Source organism: Falco naumanni, chromosome 11 (assembly GCF_017639655.2).
Source record: "Falco naumanni isolate bFalNau1 chromosome 11, bFalNau1.pat, whole genome shotgun sequence".
Classification (NCBI taxonomy): Eukaryota; Metazoa; Chordata; class Aves; order Falconiformes; family Falconidae; genus Falco; species Falco naumanni.
In genome coordinates, this window is record NC_054064.1 from 7,175,673 (window position 1) to 7,192,534 (window position 16,862).

Consider the following 16,862-nt stretch of genomic DNA (forward strand, 5'->3'; position numbering starts at 1 on the left):
CTGAGCTCTCTGCAAACTGGACAGTGTGGCAACAGGGCTACTGGTTTACCTGGTGGCTTTGCAAGGAGAAGCAAGAGCCTTTCAGGCTTACTGTGTTTCTTACTGAGAGCAGGCAACAGCGTAGGAAGATGAGGTCGGGAAGCTGTGGTATTGATCAGACTGTCTTCTTGGCAACCTTGTTTGGGGCAGCTTCCTGGCGTTTGGGGTGAATGGAGTATTAGGGCTATAGAAAAAGGACAAAAGGAAGGTTACTGCTGGCCCTTTTTGGCAGCAATAGCTGGATGCCTTTTCAAAACAGCTCCTGTTGTCATGGAGCTTCTGAATCCAAAGCCAGGTTCTGGCACCCTCTTTTTTTCTCATGGCAAAAAAACATTGTCCTGTCCTAGCCTTGGGCGGGGGGGAGCAGGGATAAATAAGTAAAGGCAGTAGCCTTGGCAGCACTCGTCTATTATTGCAGCTAAATGACTGAGCTGCGGTGGGAATGGGACCAACGGGAAACCTTTTATTTACAGAGAATCCTGATTTGCAAAGCTGGCGTCCACTGTGGTCAGCAAAATACCTTTTCTAAGAAGGTGTTTGACATTTGGAGAAGGATTTTGAATAGTTTATATAGAACTTGCTTTCCTCTGAGTCAGCAGTGTTTGGAGGTTGAAATAGAGACCTGAATTCCTAATTTCAAGGTTTTTGAAAGGTCCTCCAGTAGCTGGTTGGTTGGTGTTTTAAAACCTGTTCTCCTCGTCTAACCTTCAGATACCGTCAAACTGTTTAACACACTTATTTATCATTTCCTGAAATGGTCAGTAATATACAAACCAATATATTTATTAATTTATTCGACATTATGTTAGTTTAACATTACATGGCTTTGCTGAGCTTTTTGCTATCTTAAAAGGCGATATTTTGATTGCACAGAAATATTCGGGCTTGACTTTATAGACAAAATGTGTACTCCACTTCGTGATGAGATTTTTTTTTTTAAATTCTTGTATAGTTCCAGTGACTGATGTTTAAAAACTTTGTCCGTTTTAATTATGTTCTGTGAACTTACTGAAACCTGGAAACAAGCGATGGCAGAAGTGGTTCAGTCTTTCCAAAGCAGGAGAGCAGTGAGCCTGTGTGCCTGTATTTCTACATGACTTTTTTTAAAGGGAGGAAAGGATGATTACCTCATGTCATCTATAGAAAATGTCTATAGGTAAGCTTTTCTGTTAGAGATGTGTAAGTTCTTTGGGCTGAAGCATTTGACCTTCAGGTTCATCTTTAGGAGTCAGCTCTGTTTTGATCCTGCCTGCTTACTGTTATTTGAAAAGTTTCAGGCAAGTTGTGAATAAAATCTCTGCATATTAAGATCATAGCACAGTAATTCCTGTTGCTTCACCCCCCCGTTTGTGTTTTGTCTGCCCGCGTTGTTTTTGGGGGCTGTTGGGTCAAGGATTAGAGCTCTCTGAGGCAAGTTCGGATTGGCTTTACTGGTAGGGCCCCAGGGTGGGATGTTGCAACTGCTGTGACTGATGTTAGAAGTTACCAGCCCCCAAGCAGGGTTATTTTCTGTCCTCCTGGTGCTTTAGGCTGCCTGCAAAGAGGGATCTGTGTGGAGGCACAAAGGCGAGCAGGAGCGCTTGCGGCACGCAAGTGTGCGGTTCTGCAAAGTCCACGTCGGGCCGGTGACGCCGGGCAAGGGTGTAATGACACCACAGGGCTGCTGCTGCTTCAGCAAAGAGATGGAGCCCTGTCATTTCAGGGTTTGTGTGCACAAGGGAGGGAGCCCTCATCCTTGGGAGTAGCCGTGGATCTGCAAGTATAATCATCAGATAATAAAGGGACCCTGGGAGCCAAACCTTGGGAGTTTGGAACAGCCCATGGAGCCCTTGTGAATTCGTTTCTACAAGCCCTTGGGTGGTGGAGTTGTAAACAGCAGTCATCTGGGCAGGGCTGGGTTTGGGTTGGGTTTTTTTTCTGTTTTACTCTTTAAAGCATTGTCAAACTGCAAAAGGAGACAGGCTTCTTCCAACTGTACCCTGCAGTCTGCATTCTGCTATCTGCTCTTTCTGTACGAACTTTTAAAAACCTTACTGAAGTGTGTGTGTGGGGTTATGATGTTTAGTGCCACAAACATAAAAATCAGAAAATTCTAAATATTACAAGTTAATAATTAAATATTCTCTTGATTAAAACTACTATGAAGCTTTTAACCTAGAAATTAGTGCTGAAAGAAAAAGATTTCTTGGTTATGACAGTGTAGTGTTTTATGCGCTAGTGAGTGAAACTCTTGTGTAGTTGCTCGTCTTTTCAATTGAATAACATGTATTTCAAAGTCTATTTCTTGACATTATCAAGACCATAATAAAATCTTATTTTTTCCTCTTTGTAATAATGCTAACCTTCCTCAGTCTGTAAGACTGCGTAGTCTGCTTCATTTCAGCATTAGGAACATGTGCGACAGGTTTTTGACAGTGCTAAAATTTGTAATTATAGCATGTCTTCCTTAATTTTTTGCTCATTACATTAATTTCTTAATTATTAGAAAATTAATTCTGTCTTTGAAATTCTGCAGTTATGGAGATGCTGCACTGTGTTTTTTTATAACAACAAAGTGACCGCATTGCTGCTTTCATTTCAAATTTTGGCTTTAATTACGGAATTGTAGATAGCTCTTCCAAAAGAGTTAAAACAGTCCCAGAGCAGCAGGAGGGAAGAAGTGTGGATCTGATCACCATCACCATAATTCAGGCCTCTTCCATTAATCTTTCCTTAGGAGAGAAAGCTTTTATTTTCCAGGAGGGAAGAAGGTAGCTTCCAGGCAGTTTCCAGTATCCTCATCAGGCAGATTTTGGTTTGCTGTGATATTAGATTTGTATTTAAAGGATTGTAGTGATGAGAAGGTGGGAATGGTGGCTGAAGCCAGTGAGTCCTCCTGGAGGGTCAAATAAAGCCTTAATTTAAAAACTTGGCACTTTCCTTCTAAATACAATTGTTTGCTAAGCTGGGATGAATACTTTTCCTGGCCACCTTTGTTCTTCAAGAGCAAGCCCAGTGCCTGTGGTAGGCTCACACCGGTACAGGGGTCCCAGCACGCTGCAGTGGTGGGAGCACTGGAGAAGCTCTGGGAGAAGTGACTGACCAGTGGAAAGGGCAGGGCATGAACACGCGGCACTGATGGTACTTGGCTTTCTGCTATGGCAAAGCCAGGGAAGTAGAAACAAACCCCCACCACAAACCCCAGTGTTGGTGAAAGAGGTTTGCTCTCACTCCAGTTTGTATTGGAGAACTTGCCAGTGCCCAAGACTGCAGAGCAGAACAACATCTGGGTGGATAAGCTTAAGAATTTAGCCCTAACGTTGAGTGACAGTAGCACGTTGAGGGGTGGTTATGCTGCTACTTGATCTGCTTTTGTTTGGGTTGGAAGATCTCTCCCTGCTCGGGCTGACTGCGTGGTTGCAGAAGCAATGCAGGAGGGAGGAGGAGGAGGAGGAGGAGGGGGGACCACCCTGTGCTGGGTTGATGTGGCAGCAGAGAGGTGGCTTCAGGGTGCTGGGGGCAGCAGAGCAGGCAGGTGGGGATGACACATGGTCTTCACTTTCCACTGGTGTCCGACTTTAGGGTAGGTGGCCCTGTGGTGGTAGGTGAGATGCTGTTTAAAATAAAGTTCCTAAGATCCTGTAGGTGTAAAGAACAGTCTTGATCCAGAGTGGCCCTACAGGTGCAGTCACGCAAACTGGGTTAGGTAGCAGAAATGAAGCGTGGAAGACCTGCAGCAGCGCTTGGAGGATCAAAAAAGATGATGGAAACTTTGGTCAAGGTGCTGTTAACTGCCAATATGAGTTTTTCCCTCTTTCTCTTGGTGCAGTTCCTTTTACAGGCAAATATATGTTCCCTCAGAGCCCTTTGGACATGATTGTGCTTCTTTCCCTGGGTGACAGAGGAGGTGGATTTGCTCTGAAGAAATATTTCCATGACAGCCACTTAGAAAATTATTCCTACATTCTTGTGTCACAACTTCTTTTTTTTTTTTCTTAATAGACACAGATGAGGACACAGTAAAAAGATGCTTTGCCACGTTTGAAGAGAAGTTCTTCCAAACCTGTGAGAAAGAACTTGCCAAAATCAACATTTTCTATTCAGGTAAGGCGCTTATTTGTGTATAGTTGTGGAAAATACAGCAACATGAAACGAGTCTGAAGCTCCCAACCTTTCAGAATAACCACAGTGGTCACGCAGGTCTACCATCAGGTAATTATAGGGCAGGTTTATATGGGAAACTGCTCTGGTTTAATGACAGATGTGGAGCTAAACCGTGGTATTTGAATGGAGAGAGAATGAAGGGCAGGTGATTTCATTGCTTTGCAATAGCATCCCTCTGAACTTTATGAAGATGCTCTTAAACTGAGCTGGTAGCGTACATACAGGGCTCAGTTCCTCAGTTTCTGCATGGTGACAGACTCCTGTGCGTGTTTTAGGCATGCTGAGCTTGCTAGCTGATGTTCCCTGAGACTGTGCCAGGTTAGTGATTGTGGACTTGCCTATGTATGGTAACTTGACCATCTTGATGTATCCAGCAAGTTTGTAAACACTTAACTCTTCCTTATATCCTTGCAACTTTCTGGAGTAGATCAACCAGTAGGAATTTGTCATTGGCTCTGTATAAAGTCCTGGTTAGTAAATTGAGTAAAAATGTAATGGTGGTAAGAGTAGGGATTCCTAGGGGTCATATGTCAAAGTGCTGTTTGTTGTTCTTTTCCCTGAGAAAGTTTGCTTTCCCATCCTTGTGTTTTGAAAATAAACTTTAGAATGGGATAATTGGAAATTCACCCTGTAATATTGCTACAAAAAGCTTAGCAATAGCGTGCTGCAGTTCCACCCACCATTACACTTTGGCTGGTTTTCAGCCTCTTTTGGTAAGGTTTAAAGTGGAGTTTCAACTAGAAAAGCGTTTAAATATGGATACGATGATGCATTGCCTTCTGCTATACTCTCTCTTAGCGCGGTGATTTATTATTGCCTTGGTGCTATAAACAGGTTTTTGGAGCACAATACAGTAGCCTTTTCTATTTCTGATTTTAATCTGGTAGTAAAGACAAAGTTGAGTTGTGCAAAATATTTTAATAGCCATCAGGTGATGACTTTATTGCTAGCTATTTTATGACTAGCAGGATCTGGGTTGCGAACATGAGAACAGCTGAAAGTATAATAGATGCAGTAACCGTCCTGCCTTGCCTCGGTTCAGCTTCCATCTCGGGGAATAAACCTCTTTGGGGCCAGCTGTGCCTGCTCGCTGGCTCCCTGGGCAGTGGCTTTGCTGTAGCCAGAGTGGATGTCAGACAAGGGCAAGGGGCAGTTCGTAGGTAGAAGCGGTATGTTTTATTAGGGTTTACAGTTTATAAGCATTTTTCTACGTGCAGTTCATATGTACCTAACTCAGAACAATTGTTCTGGTTCCCTGTGAGATCTATTTCTGTCCCGGGTCTGAGGCAAGGCTTTTATGCTCAGCAACTTGCCTTACTTTCTAGTTATACCAGATCCTATGGACTATGAGCTAGACTCTGTGGAGGAAGCTCCGACAATTTAGATGCACTGTACTGATTATAATTTTCCCTAATGAGGACCTGCTAGCACACGTGCACCCACATATACGCACCCATTCCAGCATTGTTTAAAATGGCATTAATAATATAGGGTAGGTTTTTTTCCAACTGGCTGTCATTTTGAAAAGTTATAGGAGAGAATACATGTAATTTGAAAATCTCTTTGTGATAAGATTAAAATAAGTCTTTTATTTGCAGAAGAGTGACGTGACTTTAATAGTATGGAAACACTTTATTAGAGTTGTTAACATTAAGCTGCATCAAGACATGTTCCATCAGTGGTTCCTCTTGATCATGTCAGAAGTTTGTCATGTTGGACCCTATTGTAACTCCAAGCATGGGTTGGCTTGGATCATGACCTGGTACATCCTATTTATTATAGGCTTATTATATAGCTTATTACATGCTTGTCTTTACGACAATAAATACTATCCCTTTTCACGAAAGCTACGCTTTCTGTTCGCTCTGCTTCGTTTCCTTGTTGTCTTGCCCTGCGCTGAGGGGTCCTTGGTGAGCATTGCCAGAGATTACCACAGCATGGACAACCCTATCCTCTTGGGATGGACTTCTCCCAGGGCCCAGCTCCTCTCCGGCTCCCCGGAGCACTTGGGGTTGCAGTGCCTGCTGCAAAATCCCTTTGCCTTTCGCTGTGTGCTCAGGTTGCTGGCTGTCGTCAAACATAGCCTTAATTCCCCAGACTATTATCCCAGCTCAGTAGGAAGGAAAACTGCCATTAACTAAAACTGATTTGATAAACAGTTTGTGATTATTTGGACTACACTCAAGAAAATCTGTGCTCAACTGAAGGAGGGGGGGAAAAAAAAAAAAGCAGTAAAATTTTCAGATGGTTCCAGTAGAGGAATGCCTGTTCAAGTGTTAAAGTTTTATTTGTGGCCAGTTTTGGTTTGTGTTTGGGATTTTCTAGAGGGGAGGTTTGTTATATTTTAAATTAGCATCATCAGGATCTGCTGGGCTACTGTTCAGCTAGTAACATTTTTGTGGTTAATTCAGGAGCTGGTTTTATTATTTGTAGGAAGCCGCGGCTTTAACTTGGTAAGCAAAATACTGAACATAATATGTACAAGTAGGAAAAGGAAAGAGTGCTAAAAGAGCCCCGAGCCAGGTAGCTGGTCCATTACCTCCTGTACTGGAGGTAATTTCAACCACCTGTATGGTGTAACAGGTTTTGATCACAACCATGGCCATGTAAACTGGAACCTTGGGGGGAAATCTTACTAGCTTCTTGGTGTGATAGTTTGGGGTTTTTTTTCCCTAATGATCCTTATGTATGAACTTTTCTTTAAACTTGAAAAAGGGAGTCAAAAACAACTTGGAATTGCACAGTTGAGGTGATGACTCTTTAGACAGTGGGTTTTTGTCAGGATCTAGAAACATTTTTTGGGCAAAGCTCCTACTTTATTGCAAACACTTTTGTTGAAGTCTGCCTCTGTTGGTCTTGGATTTCTCCTTGGTCTTTGCCGTGAGATTACACTTGAGCTGAGGACTCTGTGGGCATCAAGTTGTGCAAAATGCTGCAATACAACAAGAGGGGTTCCAGTTTCTAAGTGTACGCTGCTTTTTTCTAACTCTGAGTGGCATATTTTTTAAAAGTCACTCTTTTGAGTGCTAAATTGCTGGTGAATGCCTTTTCAATTACTTTGGAGTATGCTGCAAACTGAGAAACTGACTTCTACTCTGCTTTGCCGTTTCCCTAGGCAATTCCCTAGGAGGTTTTAAGAATAGCAGCACTTGCTTTGTCTTGGTTTGCTTCTGCAATGAATTTTGGTGATAAAATCGTACCTTAACAAGATGAAATGATTTGTGGACCAGATAACTAGACTCAGTGCAAGAGAGAGGGTAGGAGGGGAAAGGTGCAGGACTGCTGTTTCTGGGGAGTGGCAGGTCATTACAGGGCTGGATCAGTTGCCTTTAAAGCTTCATCCTCAGAGGACTGTGGTCTTCCCCTATGGATGGAGAGGGCTGTATAGAAGACAGCACATGACCCTTCTCAGTGGTGCATAATTTAGAAGAATGTTTGTATTTGGAGATGATGCATTTTTGTGGATGTTGCTTTGCAGACATATAGGAAAATTGCAGCAGTAGTTTTGTAACTGTTTCAAAGTGTCTTTATTGTGTTATTAGTCTGATGGATTTTAAGGTTTTTCTGGATATAGGGACAATGGAATCATGTTTTCAACTGAAAAATGTAAATTTAAACTCTTCCATGTTTACTAATTTGATGCAAAAGTAATCCCAGTGTGTCACAGGCGGTTTAATATGATGTTTTGAATGTAGAGAATGAACTTGTGAGTTTTATTTATGTGAAGGCTTTTGATTCTAACAGCTACGCTAATAGATATCTGTTACTTCCTCCTGGGAGAGCTCTCAAAGTGGGGAGAGGTTATTGTTTTCGCAGCCTGTCCTTGTGTGTCTTAGATATTATGTGGTTGTAGGCTGCGGGCAGACAGTTCTCACTGTGGGCTGCATTGCCTCTGTTCGGTGAAGTCCTTGCCAGCTGTAGAAGCTGTCAGAGACTAATTGTCCTTTTCTGTCTTTTTAAAACCTCATACTTTATTGAAGTTTATAATTGAGAAAATTATAGAGAGTTTTGGGCTCTTCCATACTTGATTTTTCTATATTGATCCCCATTTTCAGTTCAGAAAGGCATTCTCCTTCTGGAACGTATCTTACGCAAGAACACTGTAAAATTATTTACAGAGCAGTTTTGCTCTTAAAATTAACCAGAATTGAATAAGACTGAGGGGAAAGGTCAGAATTTCTCCCATAGGAGTAAATCCTACTTCTTGGGGGGGGTGGGCAATCGAGAAATTTACCGTTAAGTTATCTAAGATACTGACGAAGAGAATTAAATTGACAGCCAGGAGACCGTCGGGCAGAGCTTGGAGTGTCGCGGGGAGCTTGGGGCTCCATGGCTGTGGGTGCTGCTGGGGGGGGTGCTGCTGGGTGGCGGTGGCTGCAGCTCCCGGCCAGCTCCGACGCTGCCCACCTGCTCACCATCTTCCTGGCCAGCAGCTTATCCACGGAGATGCCAAAGCTGTGACTGAAGCCGTAGTGTGTGTGGGGGGGGAAGCCAGGAAGGAACTAGTTGTACAGAACAAAGAGAAAGATAATAGTGTCAGTTATGCTGGTTTTAGCATTAAAAGATTGTTATTTAGCCAAAAAGATTATTTTCTGAAAGTACATAAAGCAGCATGTTTAATGGAACACCTTTTCCATACTGGAGATGTGAGGAAGAGAGACTGACTTGATCTGAAAACACATCAAAATGATATTTAAATGCAAGTTGACTGTCCCTTTAATCAGTAAATAATGAGGCAATGCTTCTAACCTGTGTGAGCCTAAACTGAGAAAAAGAGGAATAAATTATTACAGTGGATCGTGTACAGCAGCTAGTAGTGTTGTAACTCCTGATCAAAGCAGAAGCTGTGTTTGTCTGTCACCGGGAGCTTGGCAGAGGGGTTGCATTGCTCTCTGAGCAGCAAAACTCAGTGTCACATTTGAAGTGTGTTGGTTTGGTTTGGGTATTTTTTTTTCCCTTTGATTTCCTTACTGTCATATAAAAAAAGATAGTAAACGTAGTCAGTAGTGGGTGCACAGATATGAAAAGTGCTCTGCTTACTAACTGTCGAGTTTTATAATCTTGTCTAGCAGTTTGGGGTTTTTTTCCTCATGCTTTTTGTACATTTGCTTTATTTGAGAAAGGCAAGCAGCTTTCCTTTGCGCACAGAGGAGACGTGTGGTCACTGCTCTGGTATTTGGATGGGACCCCATCTGCCTGGCCACCTCCAGCTGGGGCTCTGCCAGCCTGGGGAGGCCTGACTGTGCGTCGCTGGGGTGCTTTATAGCCCCTGGGTACAGGTGGCAGCTCTGCAGGTTGGGCTTCTTCCACCCAGCTATCCATATGGTCCTGAAACAAGCATCCTCTAGAAATCACAGCTGGGCTGGCTGGTTGAGACATCTGAATTCATGTCTAGTGCTGATGCTGAGGGGACAGCCCCTTGATTTTGACTTAATTAAGACTTGTCTGACATGATGGCTTTTTTTTTTTTTTTTTTTTTTTTTTTGAGAACATGTATGCCTTACATAATGCATTAAAACCTTTAACGAGAAGGAGCTTCCTAAAAGAGAAATATGCAGTTGAATTTAATGCTTAGTGGGGGAAGGCCAGGCAGTGGGTTATTACCTTACAGACACGTTATTTGAGGAAAAGGTATAGTGCTTTTGATGGGCTCGGTAGGCAAGTTGCTGTCCTCTCATCTGACTTTTCCCCTTTCCTTGCGAACAGAAAAGCTTGCAGAAGCTCAGCGCAGGTTTACGACTCTTCGGACTGAGTTACAGTCAACTTTGGATGCACAGAAAGAAGCCAGTGGGGTGTCCACACTGCAGCGGCGCAGAAAGCCGGTCTTCCACCTGTCCCACGAAGAGCGTGTCCAACATAGGAATATCAAAGATCTGAAATTGGCCTTCAGCGAGCTCTACCTCAGCCTCATCTTACTGCAGAATTATCAGGTACTTGCAAAAAGAGGTGGTTTTACAAAGCCCTGCATGTAAACATCTCTGTGCTTTGTGTATCTTTGAGTTGCCTCATTCAAGACATCTTTTTAAAATTTTTTTTTTTTTTTTTTTTTTTTTGGTCCCTAAACAATTTTAAAGAAAAGGCAGATGCCTGGCAGCTAGCAGCATACGCCTTGTTGCTTTTTGTTGAGCTAGAAATGCTGAGCTGACCTGCAGAAGGACCTTCCTTCTTCCTTTTCTGGGCTGGCTGACCCCAGCACCCTTGGCCCAGGCATGGCCAGAACACGCAGTCACACTGGGACCTCCTTCTTCTGTAATGTGTTGCTCTGTGCAGGGCTGGAGCTGGCAAGTTAGTGAAGAAGCTCTTTTATCTAGTATTTGTAATGAAACTTGAAATGCTAATGTACTGTTTCCTCTTGGCGTTACCATGGCAGTGGCTGTGACCTTGCTATATCAGAATTTCTTGTTAAAACATCCATTTAAAAAAAGTGTTTTTAATTCTGTAGGATACAGGCTCGTTTGCCTTGAAGTATGGAAAAACAAATCTTTAGTTGTACTTAGATTTCTGGCATGAAAGGGCACGGTAAATATTGCAGATGCTGATCTTGTTCCAAAAAATCTTGAAACAAGGATCTGAAACTGTTAAGATCCTTTTTGCTGGGCTAGCTCTTTTGGTGTTAAAAACTCTGAAATGCTTTTAAATGTCTTACTGTGAGGGTTTTTAGCTTGTTAAGTAAGAGTGTTTTGAAGTTAAATTCACTACATCTGTGTTTAGATCTTTACCAGCATTGTACTGGATAATTTTACTAAACAAAATTCACTGTAAGAATTAATTGAGTATCGCTCTGTAGTATGGACAAAACATATTCTTCCAAAATTCTGAGTGTCCGTACCTCTCCTAAAGTGATGTTACGTCTTTGAGCACTTGTCCAGAAATTATTTATGAGTTTTTCAATAAAGCCCTTTAAATTTTAGGGATAGTTTCTACTTCAACATCCTGGGAAAGATGGAGTATCTGTAGCTTTTCGGGAGTAAATCAGTATTACGTGCTGTGTTTTCTTCCCTTTTAAAAAAAATAATAATAATAAAAAAAAAAAAAAAAAAACCCAAAGAAAAGAAAGATCATAGGTCATTCCCCTGGAAAATATTTTCCTATTATTCATCAGTGAAGAAAGGCATCTTTCACACTTATGTTTTTGCTTTTTGCTAAAACATCTATTGTATGTATACCAAATATTGATGTAAAACCCATCTGGATTTGATAGCTTTCACAGTTTCCAAAAGGAGAAGAGCTTCTTTCTATAACATAACTTCAAAGAGAGAACAAGAAAAATTAATTCAAATTGGTCTTGAAGTTGAGGACAAAGAATACAAGTACTAGAACAGACACAAAACCAAATCCCACAATATGACTCTTGAACGCTTTTGAGCTTAGAATATAAGAACAAGGAATACTCAAGCTTTTGCAGTTTTAGAGAGGAAAATCAACAACCTGGTGAGAAGATGATGTATCTGAGGCCTTCATGTAGGAGGTAAAGTGAAGTCGACGGTGGCATTATAAATATCAGACTATGGGTTTCATGTAATGCCAAAGTCTTGAGGTGGGTTACTGAGAAGGGAAGATCCATGTGAAGCAAATTCCTCAGTCTGTTAGGACTGAACAAGAGTTGGACGCGTTCATTCCTAAGGTACACAAACCAAACACCAAGTGAAACTGTAACTTGTCTCCGGGGCAGCTTTTTCTTGTTTAACTTAATCTTCTGATAAAATTAATATATTGTTAACAGTAATGTATCGTTCCAGAGTGTGTGCATAGATAGGTAAATCTATTTGAAATAGTGTGTTTTAAAGAAACATCTTGAGAAATTAAGCATATAGTATTTACTTATGTATATTGTATAGAATGTAGTCTGTTCATCAGGCAATAATGGAGGCTGAATCAGTCTTATTTAATTGCTGTGCATCTGCCTTGCTGGTGCGTTTCCTAATACACTGGTATGTCAGCAAAGATTTTTGAGTCCACTGTTTGCTTCTACTTGATCTTGCATGATATTATTGCCGAAGTTGCACTGTTTGGTTTTTTTCACCTTTAATGACAAAACAGATCATTAGTTGATTCACTTCAATGGATTAGATTAGTTTTCAGCAGAAATGGAAGTCAGACTTGGAGAAAGCCCCTTGCCTAATAAAAGCATCACGAATAGCAAGCGTAGCAGAACGTCTGACCGCATAAATGATGTTTGACTGTTCTGTTTCACAGTTCCACTGCTGCATGTTCCTTGTCACAAGTACTGCTGTAACCAACAGCGGTTTTATCATGCACTTTGGGGTTGCAGAATTTTTGCAGCTAGAGGGTGAAACATTGCTGGAGAGCTTCTAGGGTGCCCAGCATAAGCATGCCCCGACCGGCCAAGGCACACCGGACTTAGGCTGTGATAGCCCACGTGGCACAAAAAGTGATGTTAGTTGAGGCTACAGAAAAATCTCTGACCAAAATCATCGTTTTGTTGCCTTTTTCATTTCAAGTTTCTTAAATAGTGATCTGCTCCTCCGGGGGTGGAATGCTGGCTTTTCCAATAGAAAGTAATTAAAGTCTCTTGTCTGCAATAATGCAGATCGTTAATGCATTGGCTTCCTGCCTCTGCCTCCCTAGCCTCATTTCCCCACCTATATACTAGGGGTCTGGTATTAAATCACTCAGAGCATAATTAGATTCAAAATAATTTCAGTGAGTAGTTGGCGCCTCTCCCCAGGGCATTGGATTTTGCTGTTTTTCTCCGTTTCTATTTCCAAGCTACTTTCTAAGCTTTGTTAGAAGTAAATCTTGCCATGGTCTGTCTGCGTTCCTCCTGTTGCTTGAATGAAACGTTGAGTCTTTTGAGTGGTGCTTTATGAAATGCAGGAGTTCAGATGCATCGTGTCACGGCGGTTGCTGGCAGTGTGGTGAGCTTTGCCTCTCTTAGTTACTGGGCATTACAAGAGTGTTGGGGCAAGGCTCATATATAACTTGGAAATCAACCGTTAATTCTTGGTTTAATGCAGCATCATGTGCTTATCTCTGCAGATATCTCTAGAGAGTTACATCTCCCACATCTGCTAGCCTCAACTAGTTTCGCAGTTATTGTGCAATGTACTAGGTGGAAAAGGATGCTGCTATGGGGGTGCGCTTGTTTGGATTTAAGCTGCAGCATTCAAAACTTTCATATAAAGATTTCCCGTCTGTAGTGCACTTATCTGGAGAACTTGATTTGAAAATCAATGTAAAGTTTAAAGAAACTAGAAGTCAGTAGCCTGGCCTTTTCAGAAGGGGAAAACCCCTTGAAGGACTGACTGGGGGAGCTGAGACAAAACGTAGCCTTCCTGCAGCTCTGTATGTTTGTTAAGAGCTCATTACAGCTCCTGCTCATCCAGAGTTGCCGTACCTGGAACGTATGCAGTCAGGTGTGCCCAGACGGAGGGAGCGTGTCTGGAAGTAACTTCAAACATACAAGTGTCGAATATGTCCACAGGTTATTTGTCTTCAGTGTGGTTTCATCAGGAATGTCATTGCTTCCTGCATTAAGGAGGAAAGTGGCAGTGATTTGGCTTTTGCAGGGAATATGAGGTTTAGGTAGTTCCCGGCAAATAAGTGACCTGTTTTTATGCCCTTGAGTCCCATGTTTTTTCTGTTATTTGCCGGGCATATGTAGGGATATGTATTACTTCTAATAAAGTAGTAGCTCGTACTTCCTCACAATAGACGCAATTATTCTAATTCTTCTTATTAACTTTTTTTTTTTTTTGCTAGCACTGGAAGTAGAACCATTTAGCTTTCTTGGCAGGTGACTGAGGTTAAAAGTAACTCTTCTCCCTTGTCTGCAGAACCTGAACTTCACCGGCTTCCGCAAGATCTTAAAGAAGCATGACAAGAACCTGGAGACAGCGCGGGGGGCAGAGTGGCGTGTGGCCGAGGTGGAGGTGGCACCCTTCTACACCTGCAAGAAGATCAACCAGCTTATATCCGAAACGGAGGTAAAGATGCTAGTCTGGGCATTGCTCCTCTTTTATGTAGAAAACAGTATTTTCTTGTTCGCTACTGATATCTGTAATGTTTTGCCCTCTCTATAGCTTGTATTCACCACCAAGACAACTGTTAATTGATTTTGAAATGCCACTGATTTCTGGCACTGCTTACGTAGATTTGGGTATGTTCTCTTCAGCTGGTAACTTTTCACTCGGAAGAGCTAGTGCCGTGTTTGCTTGTATTGTGTAGTCACTTGATGCAGTGTGGTGGGCTTTTCATATCTTTGTTACCATTTATTAGGGGAGTATTGGGCCAGGGCTCAAATGTAACGTGGAAACCAACCGTTATTTTTTATTTGAATGCAGCACCACGTGCTTATCATTAGAATGAACTTCTGTGATGTCTATCTTTCATTTCCTTAGGAAGTGGTGACCAATGAGTTAGAAGATGGAGACAGACAGAAGGCTATGAAGCGTTTGCGTGTTCCACCCTTAGGAGCAGCTCAGGTGAGAGACTGAGTTATGCAGCAAAGCTGCTTCTCCAACTTGTTGAGGTGCCACATTAGATTCAGTATCTGAACAAATTAGTGAAAATAACTGATGTGAGCATGCTCTGCAAATTGAGGGGAGCACGATCACGTAATCCATTTTGGTTCTGGAAAATCTGGAAGTAGCCTACTTACTGTTCCTAATGCACTCAGACAGGGTAATGAAGGGATGAGATAAATAGTTAAAGGAAATTCGTGCTAGTAATAACATATGCTTAGTGTTTGTGCGGTCCAGAATATTTTTCAAAGGGTGCCGAGATGCCCAAGCTCTGTTTCAACACAGCAACAACATAGGCAAGAATGTTACGCAGCATTTTCAGTTTTAAAAACCTCACTTCAAGAGCAAGAGTGCCGTCAGCGTCAGAACATTAATTCCTGATTTTAAGTTTACTCCGCAGATTAATGACTTTGCTGATAACCTTTTGACCCCACCTTAATTTCACCGTTGCTTTGTTTGCAGCCTGTACCAGCCTGGACTACATTCAGGGTTGGATTGTTCTGTGGGTTGTTCATTGCACTGAACGTCACTGTCATACTTTCAGGTGGGTATCGTTGGCTGGACCGGCTGCTGCCGTGCCTTGGTTTGGATATGTCGGGATGTTTGGGATTAAATGAGCCTGAGTCACATCACGCTGTTACGAACTGTTAGTTCTGCTCCAGTAATAGGTTGTGGGGTTTCTCATGTTATGTATGTGGATTTTGGATTTGGACTTTGAACATATTATGGTTTGTTCTCTTGGTTTCCTCCTTATTCTTGGAGGGATAATCTGGAGGTGCAACATCCATGTGTAAAGACGGATTGCTGTTATTGTTCTGTGAACATGCAGCCCTCACCCACCTTGAGAGAGATGCTCGTAGAACTTAATTTTTGCACAGTACTGACTCCCTACAGAGAATGGGACCAGACATGGAGCCATGTGAGCACCGTGCCAGCTGGGACATTTTCATGTAGAAATTTCCAGGATTTCAATGCCTGGTGCCTGTTAAGGGCATTAATTGAATTGTTCTTGTTGGCAGATTTTGGTGAGGTTGTTTAAAAGCTACAATAAATTATTGCATATCTGAGGCCTTGGTTTTATTCTGTTTTGTGCCTTCTGAGTTTGGACTCTGATTAGAGTAAAAGCCATGTTAGTACTGTAAATCCAGATCCAGTGCTTAATCACAAGCAACTTTGCTAATTGCATGTGTGATTTCAGTAGTCTTGTAACTTGCTTAAGGAGTACAAAGGAAAAGCCTTAACAAATCAACGTACGAGCTCTTGCATTAGGGAAAGCCCATATCTGTGTTTTTGACTTAAAAGAATTTTTAATCAGATGTTTCTGTAATTGGATCTTGTCATCTCTTGGGATAAAATGTCTCTGTTTGAGAAGCTGTTTGCAGTGCTCCCGGTTTGGTCTTCCTGTGGTAGCAGCAGAAAGTTGACCCGTCTGTGTAAAGGGTCTGTTTAATGTGTAGTAGCTGTTCTTTATTCATTGTATCTTTTTTTTTTTTTTTCCCCCTGTTACTTAGACATTTGATCTCTTCGTGAGATGCAAATATGATTAAGCCGGTTGTTTGCTTTATGGTTCAGTATTAAGAATAAAAAAGTTACACAGTTGTGAGAAGGAATTCATAAAAATGATTGTATCTCTAGGGCAGAAGTAACTAACCTAGTGTGAATAATAGGTATGTTTGTATCTGCAGACGTGATCTGATATCTGTACGTTACTTCAGATATTGGGAAAAACCTGTATTGTAACTGTAAGGTGTTAGTTTTTAATTGGATGTTACTTTGCTAACCTCTCTGCTACTTTTGCCAGATTATTTTCATTATTTGATTGACTAAGATAGGATTTTAGTATGCGATGTGTAGGGTCTGTGAAACAGCATTAGAACACGACTTGCAATAGTAAATCACTTCCTTATTGCCTGATTTTAAAACAAGAACAGCAACATTTTGCAGAGATGAGTTCATAATAACTTGGGGTCTGTTAAAGACTGCACATGCTACAGGTGGCTCCCAGGAGGGTGTCAGCCTAGAGAGTACCAATTTTGAGGCCTCACCGTTTCTGTGTCAGCTTTCCCAGGTGCCACAGTGTGTAACTGTGGCTGAAAGTTCGTGGAAATGGGCATGTGTTGCGTTAACCAGAAGCCTGTAAGATTTCACGCAAAATCTCAAGGCTCTTGTTGCAGCAGTGCCCTGTCTCTTGTTTGA

General features: G+C 41.9%; 1 protein-coding gene across 1 annotated transcript in view; it reads left to right on the top strand.

The window, feature by feature from the left end:
- Positions 1-16,862, top strand: part of XPR1 (xenotropic and polytropic retrovirus receptor 1) — a 109,198-nt gene that overhangs the window by 68,963 nt on the left and 23,373 nt on the right. The window contains exons 3-7 of the mRNA XM_040609918.1: positions 4,021-4,122; positions 9,889-10,112; positions 13,980-14,129; positions 14,544-14,627; positions 15,129-15,210. Of these exons, the coding sequence (XP_040465852.1) occupies positions 4,021-4,122; positions 9,889-10,112; positions 13,980-14,129; positions 14,544-14,627; positions 15,129-15,210 (642 nt within the window). The remainder of the gene's footprint in view (positions 1-4,020; positions 4,123-9,888; positions 10,113-13,979; positions 14,130-14,543; positions 14,628-15,128; positions 15,211-16,862) is intronic.